A 13,440-nucleotide genomic window follows, 5' to 3' on the forward strand; every position below is an offset into this window, starting at 1 on the left:
CCTTTTAAACCTTGATGTTTCAAAGAAAGGAATGTAGGGTGACTGACTGTGCGAAAGGCCGTAGACCGGTCTAGAAGCACTTCTATATCTGCCTCTACACTGTCTGCTCCTTTCCTCAGATCATCCAAAATAGAGGCACATACTGATTTAATTATCAGGGAAGGAGGAAAGCTGCCATGGAAATGATCCAGTGGGTCATTAGATTCTATGAATTTTCACCAGAATCAAAAGTATTCTCAAGTCGATCCAGCACATGGCTTGCATAAGAGGAGCTGTGCTGGAACCATGTAACTGTGCTGAAGGTGCTGATTCAGCGCCAGACAGAGGGGCGCACCTACCAATTGCAGGAATAAGGAGGCTGGGCCAGGACACCCCAAAAGGGGGAACAAGGAGTCACTAGGAGCTGTAGCCAGCCCCAGGGACCAAGACCAAGCATGGAGGGTAACAAGGGGGGACACTCTGTATATAACACAATATGGGCACCAGGGAACCTGCTGCATAAATGCAAAGGAGGCGAAAGACACAGGTAAGCACACTCCATGGGGATGTCGCAGGTACGCGTCTCACAGCAGGCCAAGATGAACACATGGCCAGAACGCAGCAGCTGAGGGGTGGGGAAGCTGAATTCCAGCTGTTCATCTCCAGCAGACCGTGGGCACTGGGAACAGCATTGGGAGATACAATCAAGGCTGGCGAGCCAGTCCCACGGTTACCCGTGGCAGATGAGATACAGGGAGACACTTGCTGAACACCAAAGGCAGTTTCAAATCACCCCATGGCTGATGGGCATAGGAACAAGGGTAAGGGATGAAGGGGCGCTCTGAGAAGAACCAATTAGACTGTAAGTTTTGGTGTCCTTGAAAGGCAACAACCACACAGTGTATCCATAACAGTGTTTGCGAGGGTTATCATCAGGCAAGGTGCCATGTGAATGCTCCCTTCCCTCTAGTTCAGGGTGTCTCCTGACCCTCCTTTCCTGGTGCTGACCAATGGCAGATAAATAAAGACCGAGAGGTCAGCACAACTATGTTATTACTAATTGCAAGTAGTTTGTGGGGTGACGCGGAAGGCAATGTGGTGCCCCACTAGGAGGGAATAAATCGGGAGAAGGCAGGTCCGTTTTTGCTCCAATCATGTTCAACTAACCTATGTCTAGCTATATGGGCATGATGTATTCTAACTAATCAGCTTCCCAAACACTTGGCTGTACATGAAGAATTTGCATCATTAAAGGAGCAAGCCACCAAAAGCTGTATGTGTCTTGCTTGGTGTGAGTATCCCTATCCTGTTGCTCCTTGAAGATTCTCCAGACCTAGGGAAGTTGGATCTTAAGAGGTAGACACCAGCTTCATGCTGTCAGGGAAGATGCCAAAAAGCTACCTATGGTTAGCACCCAATAGCGCAGTGTTTCCACCACTTCATTTAAAGGTGAAAGGAAAGGGGTAATGTTGAGGTATCAATGAGGCACAGTCTCTAAACCGCATACTCAGTTAGCTCTGGATTGTTTGACAGGAAGAGAGAGCAGCTTCATCTTGACATACTCCAAATAGAGGCTTTAGCCAAAAGCATATATTAATGTGCCTGTGTGGCTGGTAGACATGAGACAAGTATTTATATCTCGTGTCTCATAGTGGAGGATTAAGGGGAATTGGAGTCAATAGACCATTCTTTCCAAAGAACACAAGGCAATGGGCCTTACCTTGGTGCCATCAAAAAAATAAATAAACAGTAAACTATATTATTGTAAAGGTGGGTTACCTCCTGCTCCAAGTACTTCTACAGGATGACAAAGTGATTTGCCAGATGTTCATTTAATAAAAGGAAGGACCTGTCTTCTACATGGTTTAATTGAAGGCATAACTGAAAGGCATAGTCCGTGTTACAAAGGGTGAAACACAATGTTTATATTGCTTCAACTGCCTTATGGACGTGGATAGGATGTATTGATACAGTTAAGGCTAAAATCATCCTGAAAAAGACAAAGTGCTGCTGTCTATGGTACTGTAAAATGGCTGCTGACTATCTGTCCCTCTACATCAAACACACCTCGTTTATATGGACCACGGAAAAGGGGGAAATATGTATTTGCATTTTGGTTTTATGGAGTGTTAACCTAGCAGGGAACAACATAGTTATTTATATTATTAAAGGGGACACATAAAAATTGGAAGAGAGGGGGTAATGTGTTAGTGAGTACAACATAGAGAGCCGTTCGCGTTGTCTATCGGTGATGGCGGGTGAGGTATTTCTTAACGGTCAGTCTCAAGTTTTGTCCTGAATTGTATATTTGTCTGGCGTGTCTGGGGTGAGGTGGGAAGCATGGCGTTCATCTGGCTACGTGCATTTACTTAATTCCTGCAGGTGATTCAGATAGGGCTGGCTTAAAGTCAGAAATGACAGTGACGACACTGGTATTGTGCTCAATCCAGATTTTCAGGCCAAGAACATTTTAAGTGGGAGCGCTCATATACGACTATAACGAAAAAGAGGTACGATTCTACACAATGAAAAATGGTCGAATTGCTACCTTTCTGAAGTAACTTCAGAAAGTCGATTGGATCTGGTAGAGAACTGACCAATTGAAGTGTCTTGAATAGCAAAGTTACAGAATCCGAGCTTTTCTTGCCAGCAGCTCTGTATACTGATCAGTGCTAGGAGTCAATTAGCTCCATAACACCGTGCCACATAAAGTCATGTATTCACGCATTCAAAAACGTTGCATTATGGTAATAGCAAAATGAATTATTGCTGTAAACTACATTTCTGGGATTGTAATGTTTAAGAACACGCTAAACACATATCCCAACAGATCATTTAACTATAAATACAATCTTTTTTAGCACGGACTTGTACATGAAGAGCATGAACAGGGGAGGAAGGATAGCTCAGGGGCAACAGCCTGTCTTGGAAGGAAAACAATGCGGCACAACACCCAATCCCGTGCTGTGAAACGATTGGCGGGTATTAAGCGCGTTACAAATGAACAATAATGAAATGGAATACATTTAAAATGATAACCTATGGCCACTAGTAACATGTTCTATTTGATTAACATTTTGAGACACAAAATCCTACTAATACACAGACATCAATAATTTCCTTGCGCTTGAAAATGTTATCCCCAATTCGTTCCCTCAATGTGTTTGTTTACACGTGGAGCTTTGAAGAAGGAAACATACCAAGTACCTTACAAATGCCACTGATGCATATGTCTCTACTGTCTGCCCTTTCATAGCAGGGAGTACCATCCACGACTTCATCCAGCATTTTGTCAGCAAAGTGGCCATCGTTGGGGCGACAGTGCAGTTCACAAGGATTTTCTAAAGAGAAAGAAACAAGATCACAATTTCAGGTTGTAGGAACATCTTTCATCAAAGTGCATATCACACAATGGCATGGCCTTTTGATTGTCAATACCTGTTGTACATTCGCCCTCATTCTGAGCACAGTGTCATTCCCTGTTCATTCTCAATGGAAGCATTTGCCCTCATTCTGATCACTAAATGGTATGGCCTTTTGTCATGGTGCATGTTGAAGTGTGGGGCTAAGTGCAGTCTGCACCTTAGAGGCACTGTGGACGGATACCTGATACCTGGATTACTTTGGCTTTCTTGGCTCCGCCTCCTTCTTGAGGATTTAAACAACAGCGTTGCGCGTAGTGCACCTTTTCGTGAAGTGCGAGGCTAAATACAGTCTGCAGTTGGCAGGTGGTGAGAGGCACTGTCTTTCCCAACTGAGACCAATGGACTCTGTGCAGCGGCGTGCAACCTACAGGTTGGTCCCTGCGTATTCTGAGATTGGGGAACACGAGGGGAGGCCTTCTTTCTCCTATATCTTGTATGAGGCCTTTTAATGTGTGATCTAAGAAGCAAATAAATCCTGAGATGGGCCTATAGGGGCAAGGAATTCTACCCCTCCCCCGCCCCGGCCTCCCATAGACAGTATAGACTTGGATAAATGGATTCCCGATGCCAGAAAAATATAATTGACTTTTTCAAGGGTAAAGTCCAGACGGAAAGTCTATCAGCCAAGGAGACATTGTGTTTTGAAAATGATGACTGTACTTTGGTAGCACCTGACACGACAGGAATAGCGGGTGAGGGTGATTCGCCTTCTAAGTTGGCTGATGTTATTTTGACATTGGAGGTAATAGAAACAGATGTCCCAGTAGCATCAGGCCAACCAGATTTTTCTCTATGTAACACTCCAGAGATTTGGAAAGCCTGTCTGGGGGACTCAGTGCTTGAAACCCATACGCTGTCATCTACTCATGTATTTCAGTGTAGTTCTTCAGATACCCACTATTCAAGGCATCTGTTAGTTTAGGTCCAACTTCCCTCTCCACCCTGAACTTAGTGCTCACTTCGATTTTGAACCTGTACGACAATAAACACCTCGAAGTAAAAAAAACACATTAAAAGCCATATGGCAGTTCAGGCTAGCCTTGACTCCATGATTTTCGGAAAGGATCTCTGGAACACTAGTATTATACAAAATACAGATTTGAATTGCCAAAGAGACGAGCCTGAGGAAATGAATGCTGATATTAGTGAAGGAAACAGGAATATTGTATGGAGGCAGTAAGGGCAACGGCACTATTAAGTAACTTTGAACTACTGGAGGTCAGACCAGTGTGTTCAGGGATTGGAAAGCAACTAAAAAAAGGGAAGCATGAATACAACATCCTCTAGAATATTTCTGAGAGCCCTTGTTATCCCAGAAATATGAGGAATATGTACATACTATGCCAGTAAGGCATGACAAAGCTGGTGAGAGGGGAAATAAGGGAAGAAAGCACATGTTCCTCAAATAAGAGAGGAGAACAGTGATCTTTCTATTATGATTGACCATGTACAATTGCTGCCTTAAGTTCCCCTAAATAAAGACACAGTGGTGGTGGAACCCATGAATAAAAATAGGTTTGGAAATGTTGAGGAGAGTATACCAACTAGATTAAAAGAAATGAATTACCATTTTGGGTCCGAAACCTCAACTGTATCATCAGATCCACCTCAGGGATAATCACAAGGGCCTAGTCTACACAAGATTTACCGTCACCACCGGAGAACCTTCAGTTTTTAGATACATTGATCATGGAAGTGGTTCTATCCCCAAATGGACCACTCCAAAACCAGTCGGACAGAGTTACTAAAGATCTCCAAACTAAGAGGGTGTTTGCAGGGCTGTTTCCAATAACTTGAGGTGCTCTAAGATGAATAAAAACACAACCCCTGCATTACAGTGGAATATGTCCTACAGGATGCAAACAAGCCCTTAATTGATAGATCAAACATATTGGGCTGATCACCACTAGAGACATAGAACTGGTTGATTTTCTATGTGATCCACGTGCATACCTGGTGTCTCTAGAAATACCCTCAAAAGTGATTAGACAAATGCTATTGCCAGAAGTTGAAAGTTTTAGGGCAGTGGGATATGATATAGCACCATTCCCTGGGGGCCAAAGGCAAAACCTGATGTCTCCAATTCATTAAGATCCTGGTTTATTGATTGGCCCAGAGATTGTACTTTATTCACCTATTTGTGTTAAAGATATATTGGAGACTGCAGGATGGAGGTCAGTTAATCCACGTGTTAACCAATGGCGAAATTGTAATAATTGGCTATAGGTTTCTGATATTATTAAGAATTCAAATAAGTTACATTCTCGGGTGGGGAATGTCTTTAGAAAACGCTGTCATTTTAAGGTGGTATCTTGGAATATGAGGGGCCATAGACTTTTACATGGTAATCAGGCTTTTTGTGGTGTAAGATTTTCAGATTCTCCTATTGCAGGAAACGTGGCTATTGAAACAAACTCAAGTAGATGGTTTTAAAGTAATCTCTCAATTGGCAGCATGGGGTGCAGTGGGCCTGTCATCTGGTACTCTCCTAATTGCAACCAGGAATTATTTTAGGCTTAAAATAGGTCAGGTATGGGGCATACCGGATCTGTTAGCTATGGAATCTATATAGATTAAGTGCTTTAGCAAAGTCCATTACTATTTTAACCATAGATGTGTATTGGAATCCTGCTAAAAAACATGGCTCTCTGTACCTTGAGAATCTTAATGCCATGTCTTTGCAAAGACATTTTGGTTGGGTGATTTTAACTGGTGATTCTAATTCCTACCGGCTCTGAATTGGATAATGACTTTGGGTGTAGCTCTTTGATTGAAACAAAGAAAAATAAATTGAATGGTGATTCATGATGCAGTAAGCATGCACCAACATGTGTTTACTCCCTCTTTCCCCACAGGCCATCCCAACCCCTCTGGTCCCCAACTGTGATGTTCCCCTGTGTCCCCCCTTCTTGCATACAGGTGTTGCCTGTTTTGCTTGATTCTTTTACCCTGCTCCCTCTGCCCCCTCCAGCCTACTTCTGCAGGAGTCTGCCATGATACATTCTGGTTCACCATCACCGTCTTGTGGCCAATGCTGGATTTGACTTTTATGCACTTCATTGATTCACAGTGCATCAATCTTTAACATACTGGCCCTGAATCAATCTGTTCACATTTTCATCTTGTATCCAGGTTTGCAAAATTTTGTGTTATTACTGACTTCTGCAATTGTATTTGCTTTCCCCTCTTGTTTCTCCACTCTTTTTGACTGCTTACTCTCTGTTCTCTCCTCCTTTCCCGTCTCCCTTTTCCTATCTCCTCCGCTTACTTTCTTCTATGCACTTACTCTATCAGAATTGTCCCTGGACCTAGTATGATAGCAACCTCATCTGTCTCCTCCCCCTACTTGTCCCCCCTCCCTCCAGCACTACCTGAAAAGTCGTCAGGCCTAGTAAGAGAGAGGAGGAGAGAGTTGAGATGTATAACATCATGCTCTGTAGCACAAATATAAAAAATCCAATTGGTTAAATGATGTAAACAGTGCTATAAGAACTGGATAGCCCATCATTGACATTTGCTACAGACAGATGCTGAATTAATGCTATTAGTGATCACATTAAATCATAAAATGAATTGCTGGTCTCTTATTTTATGGAGTGAGATCAACCTGTGATGCAGATTAATCCGGTCCAGCAGCAACACTGGAAACTGCAATGGAAATTGATTGAGGATCGAACCAATTGTATAAAAAATGCAGTTTACATTTTCTCCAACAAAATATCCTTCTTCTGATTAAAGGCATTAGTAACCTGAGAGCAGTTGGACCGAAAGGTCTGTCCAATTATACAATCAAAGTAAAAGAGGATCTTTGACCTCTTTCCTTTCAAATCGGCCCTCTCAAGTGCAACTGGACCCTTTTCCTTCCTCTACCTCACTCTCGCCTTGCGGCGTCCCTCAGGGGTCTATCCTCTCGCCCTGGCTTTTCAATATTTACCTTTCCCCCCTGGCCCACTTGATTTCTACTTTTTCTCCTCATTTCCAGTGTTATGCTGACGACACACAGCTCTCCTTTAAGCTTCCTACCTCCCTCTCCTCTCCTTCCTCTCCCATTCCCAACTGTCTGACTGCTATCCAGGCATGGTGCGCTGTTAATGATCTCTGCCTTAATGCCAGTAAATGGAGATCCTTCTCATTGGGACTCCTATCCCCTCCTTCCCTCCTACACTCTGGCTGCCATCATTGGGCCCCCTCACCTTACCCTTGTGTGAGGAAACACATGTGGGTGTCATTTTCGACTCCTACTCTCCTTCTCTCCTCATATCGCTTACTTTGCCAAGAAGGCCCACTATCAGCTTCACCTCCTTAGAATTTCTCCAGAGCTATGTTTCTCTCAAGTCTCTTCCTCAATCTCTTCACTTCGCCCTCTTCAACTGATTCAGAATAGGACTGCAAGACTTGTCCTTGTTCTCAAGCCCAGGGACCGCATCTCTCCAGCCCTAAATTCTCTCCACTGGCACACGCTGTTGCAAGGAACAATTTCAAGACCCTTTGCATCATCCACAAGGTTTTCTGGGGCCTGGAACCCCTCTACATCCAACTCCTTCTTCCTAAATATCTACCTGCTAGATTCCTTCAGTCCTCTAGCTCCAGCTCTCTGCAGATCAGATGTTTCTCCAATCAGAGAGTGGGGGGTAGACCTCTTTCTTCGGCAGGAACCTCCCTCTGGAACGGCCTTCCTGCCCCTCTCCAACTTGAGCCGGATCTCCTTAAGTTCTGGAAGCTCCTCAAGACCTTCCTCTTCTCCTCCTCCTTCCATCTCATCCCCCCATGCTAGTCTCCCACTTCTGCTGTGACTGGTTGCCTGTGTCACTTATGAGTCTTTCTGGGGTCAGGCCCTCTTTGACCAGTCTTCCCCTGCACCCCTTCCTTCCAGCACTTGCCCTCGGGCACTCTTCCCTAACCAACCTACTATCTCGTACTATCCCCTTCCCTTCCTTCCCCCTGGTACTTGCCCTCTTGGGCTTTCCTTGGCACTTGCTCAGTCCCTTCCAATATCCTACCCACCCTGCACTTCCCCCTCATCACCCTCACCCTATCCCATCCCTTCCTCTGACTTCCCTCCTACCCCGCACCTCTTGATACAGCACTTGCATGATCCAAATGTCACAAGGTCTATTAGGACGGTTATTGTTGTTTTCTTTATCCCCTCTGTTCATCCCCCCACCCTCGTTTTTGTATTGTGGTGCCTGGAAATATGTTTGCTGTATAGGCGCCATGCAAATGTTCAATAAATAAAATAAAATAAAATGAAAGGTATATTATGAGTTATTTTATTATTTATCGGCTATGGTAATACTCTGGATTTCTGGAAATCGTCATATGTCGTGCCTCTTTAAAAAGGGCAACCTTGTGGACCCAATAAACTATTGCACAATTACTTTAATTAGATATGTAATATACTTACAGCCTAGACGGCTTTATATATACATATTTACATTACAACACATCATCTAAAACAAGGTTGCACATTACTTGATATTATCTTTCTTTGCTCCTCACAAATAAGATATAGACATAGAAACAGCGCAGGACTACCTTAGTGTATCATCACTCTTCACAATTAAAACAGTACTCATTATCATCCAATATGTCTAATAATTAAAAGGCACCTCCTGACAATTCATCTAAAATCTCAAAACATTGCATATAAAATGTCACCATGAAATATATAAAATTGGTGTCATTGCCTTCCATAAGTTTATGCCATATTCCAGATTTGTTGTCACAGTCAATCTTATTATTATACAAATTTACCCATTTGTTTCTCAAGTTATTTAAACGTTCACAATCTATCAGAATGTGCTCCATAGACTCAATTATGTTGTTGCTGCATAAGTGGGCAGATCTGTTTATCTGGAGGTGTGCTCCCAAAGTTTCAAGAACCAGGCAGCTGTTAAATGTTATCTGTAGATATTGCCTAATGATCTGGCTACTAGGGTAAGCCATCACATAGTTCAGAATAGAAACACGCGGCATCATGTAAGAAATAAATGGCCCACTGTTCGCATTTGTTTCTAGTTTGACTAGGTTGGACTCATAGCTATAACTTGCCATTTTCTGTTTTAGCCATCTTTTACATGACCAAGTTTTATCGATGCCACTGTTTCGACTATAGCCGGTAAGCCAGGTCGTATGAGTCTTCCCAATCTTGGACATGGTGCCCATATATTCATATGCTTCTATCAATGCAAACGCTTTCAGAAAGCTGACAATGATAGTGCCATTATCCAGGGATAACAATATTTCATACCATAGGGTAACTCTGGAAATGAACACAGTCATGGTTCCCTTAATATTGAACTCCAACCAGAGGAATTCTACTGAGAGACTCTTCAGCATTCTGAATAGTATTGTAAGCATGTTTGCTTTGAAACAACTTAACTCATTAGCTAGAGTATGCCCCCGCACTTCAACACCATACATTAAGAGAGGCATAATCTTAGCAGAATACAATAGTAGCATAGTCTGAATGGATATCCCTCCTTGACGACCAACAAAGGAACTCAATGCATATATTATTCTCATGCATTTGTTTTTACTCTCGTTCCATTGGCACTTCCATGTTAAATTGTCTTCCACAATCACTCCCAGATATTTGTATTGATTGACACATTCAACGGGCATTCCATAATACTTCCACACATACCTTGAGCCAGCTTTTGTGGCTTTCCCCTTAAAGATCATGACTTTCAATGTACTGATATTCACTTTAAGGCCATTATCTTTAGCATATGTATGCAGACTCACTAATAGTTTTTGGAGACCCTTTTGGGTTTGGTCTAATAACAATAAATCATTGGCGTAGCGTAGCCAAATTATTTTCGGATTGCCAATCTTGAATGTGAATGACTCCAAACTGGAGAATGCTGCTGGCAGATCGACTATGTAGAAATTAAACAGGGTTGCTGCCACTATGCATCCCTGTTTAACACCTCTTCCACTGGGGAAAGACTCAGATAGTTTGCCTTCGCCATCAAGAAGTACTCTTGTAATGGTGTCCTGATAGAGTAGCATGATCATGTTCAATTAACCTCTGGTGATGTCCTAAGTTATCAGCTTTGACCCTAATCTATTGCACAAAACAGTGTTGAAAGCTGCGCTAAAATCAATGTAGGCATGATATACCGCAGATTTTTTCATCAAATTTACATATTCCACTGCTGACACTAATATCAGCAGATTGTGGGTTGTGTTAGAATCGAATCCTAATTAGATATAGAGAGCAAGATCTTCTCCTCTTTAAATCTGAAAGAAGTGGAAAACTGGGCAGTTAAGGCTGGGTGCCTTTTTAGAAACCAAACAGGTTTCCATAAAATGGATGGTCCATCACTCAGTTCATTAATCTTAAGCGTATTTAAGAATATATACACCAGGCAAGACTCCTCAAACCTCCATGTGGGTTTTATTGACTTGTCCAATGTTCTAGATGCTATAAATCTAGACAGTTTATGAACCAAGTTGGTAAAACGTGCCCTGCCTCCAGGTCAAGGTGAGGCTTGACCTGACAGGGAATGTAAAGGAAATGATTCCCGCAAATAACGGGCTGAGGCAGGGTTGCGTATTGGTCCCCTGTATCTGACATTTACATTTCGGAATTAGGGGCAGCCATAGAAGAAAATGCTTTGTGCTCCCCACCGTTGGGGAAACTAGAATATGAGGGTTAGCCTATGCGGATGGCATTCTACTGCTAGATCACACCCATAGGGTCTTAGAGAAGATGCTAGCAGCTTTACACTCCTATGAAATAGTTCATGAGCTCTTAGAAAAACAAAACTAAGATACAAATGTTGAGGTTCTCCTCTAATAGGAGGAAAATGGGATTTACATGCACAACGTGATGGCCTAGGCGTTGAGGAAGAGAGACTCCTTGAAGAGGTGGGTCTTGAGGTCTTTTCTTTTTTTTGTAGGAGCATGGGGGTGAGTCTGATGCAGGCGGGGAGGAGGTTCCATAGTCTTCGGGTGTAGGCAGAGAAGGCTTGTTTTCTGGTCCTTTCCCTTTTGCATCGTATTTAAAATCTGCATGGGTCCTGGCTTCTGGTGGGGTGCTGTCCATAGGAGATGCTTAGCTTCTCCACAAGTTAGCTGGGTGACTTGAGGGGGACTGCCTTGTAGATGATGCAGCATGACTTAAACGTGTTTTGTGCATGCAGTGGGCGACAGTGAAGGTCGTGAGGACTGTGGTGATGTGGGCATATCTCTGTAGACCATTGATGAGGTGTGAGACTACATGTAGGACACTTCTCAGGGGCATTTCTGTATGTTTGCTGTACAGTTGCCCTTATCTGAGCACACAATGGCCTTTTGATCCTCAATGATTGCTGTACATTTGCCATTTTTCTGAGCACACAATGTCCTGGCCTTTTGATTCACATTGCTTGCTGTACATATTTGCCCTCATTCGGAGCATACAATGTCTTAGCATTTTGATTCTCAATTCTTGTTGTACACATTTTCCCTCATTCGAAGCACACCGTTTCACAACCTTTGATTCTCAATATTTGCTGTACATGTGTCCATATTCTGAGCACATAATGGGCTGACCTTTTGATTCTCAATGCTTCATGTACGTGGGCCCTCATTCCGAGCACACAATATCATGGCCTTTTGATTCTCAATGCTCACTGTAAATTTGTCCTCATTCTCAGCACACAATGTCATGGCTTTCTGACACTCAATGGTTGCTGTAATTATACCCTCATGATGAGCACACAATTTCATGTACTTTTGACTCTCAATGTTTGCTGTACATTGTCCCTCGTTCTGAGCAGTCAATGTCATGGGCTTTTGAATGTCAATGTTTTCAGTACATATGCGCTCATTCTGAAAACAACATGTGGTAATGGAGATACGAGTTGTAATAGTACTGGCCGCGGGCCCAACAGCCCACCTGTTCCCAATCCATCTGCTCCAAATCATGAACGAAAGTATAAGCTGAGAAAGGTTCAGTAAGCCATTAACAAACAACTAAACAACTAAAGGCCATATGGTTGTCATTAAGAGAAGCATAGATTTTACAATACAAGTACAGCCAAGCAGTTTACATGTAGAAGTAGTATGTAGTATAGAGATGGACAGGTAGAGAAAGTTGCTGCACGAAGAACACTTGCATGTAGACATGAATAACACTCACATGTAAACATGAAGAACACTCGCACATATACATGAAGAACCCATATGGGATACATTACTCACCGTAATCGTATTTCTGATGCTTGTACCTGCTTAGATTCACATGCAGTGCATAGGCCGACATCTAGTGGAAGCTGCGGAGAATTACAGTTGTTTTTCGAAACTCAAAAATGGGCGTCGACACAGGGCGTGCCAGTAATATTATCCCTAGTGTGACGTCCACTGTACCCAAGATCCCTCACGCGTCTAGGATCCTCAGATTGTATTTTTTCTGACATGAGGTAGCATGAGGAGTAGCGTGAGTACAGATAATCCAAGCAGATAGACAGAAAGGTAAGACAACAAGCAATCATGCGCCTTCTCTCGGAGGGGAGGAAGGGTGGGTCGCATGTGAATCTAAGCAGATACAAGCATCAGAAATACGATTACGGTGAGTAATGTATCCCTTCTGAGGCTTGTGGAATCTGCTTAGATCACATGCTGTGCATAGATTAGCGAGCAGTACCAGAAGAAGGAGGTGGGATGTGAGAAGGGTCATGAGCAAATAAGTGTCTTAGAACCGCTTGTCCCACTTGTGTATCTGCCTTGGAATGGGTGTCAATGCAGTAATGCTGAGTAAAAGTGTGAATAGAGCTCCAAGTAGCTTCTTTGCAAATGGTGTCAAGGGGTACATTTGCAATGAAAGCCAGAGTGGCCCCAATGCCTCTAGTAGAGTGGGCCCTTGGCGTAAAATGCAGAGTCTTTTCAGAGAGTGAGTAACACAGCTGGATACAGTTAATAATCCACTTCGAGATGGCACCCTTAGAGACGCGATCCCCCTCTCTGCCTGTAGCTACGGAGACAAACAGTTGATCTGTTTTCCTTAGCGGTCTTGTTTTATTTACATAGTAGAGGACCTCCCTACGCA

The 13,440-nt window shown here is 43.1% G+C and overlaps 1 protein-coding gene across 1 annotated transcript in view; it reads right to left on the reverse strand.

The window, feature by feature from the left end:
* The window catches only part of ADAMTS12 (ADAM metallopeptidase with thrombospondin type 1 motif 12), a 4,001,072-nt gene that overhangs the window by 1,169,720 nt on the left and 2,817,912 nt on the right, over positions 1–13,440 (reverse strand). Inside the window, exon 13 of the mRNA XM_069627090.1 lies at positions 3,187–3,320. Coding sequence (XP_069483191.1) covers positions 3,187–3,320 — 134 coding nt within the window. The remainder of the gene's footprint in view (positions 1–3,186; positions 3,321–13,440) is intronic.

Source organism: Ambystoma mexicanum, chromosome 6p (assembly GCF_040938575.1).
Source record: "Ambystoma mexicanum isolate Mex_15411 chromosome 6p, UKY_AmexF1_1, whole genome shotgun sequence".
Classification (NCBI taxonomy): Eukaryota; Metazoa; Chordata; class Amphibia; order Caudata; family Ambystomatidae; genus Ambystoma; species Ambystoma mexicanum.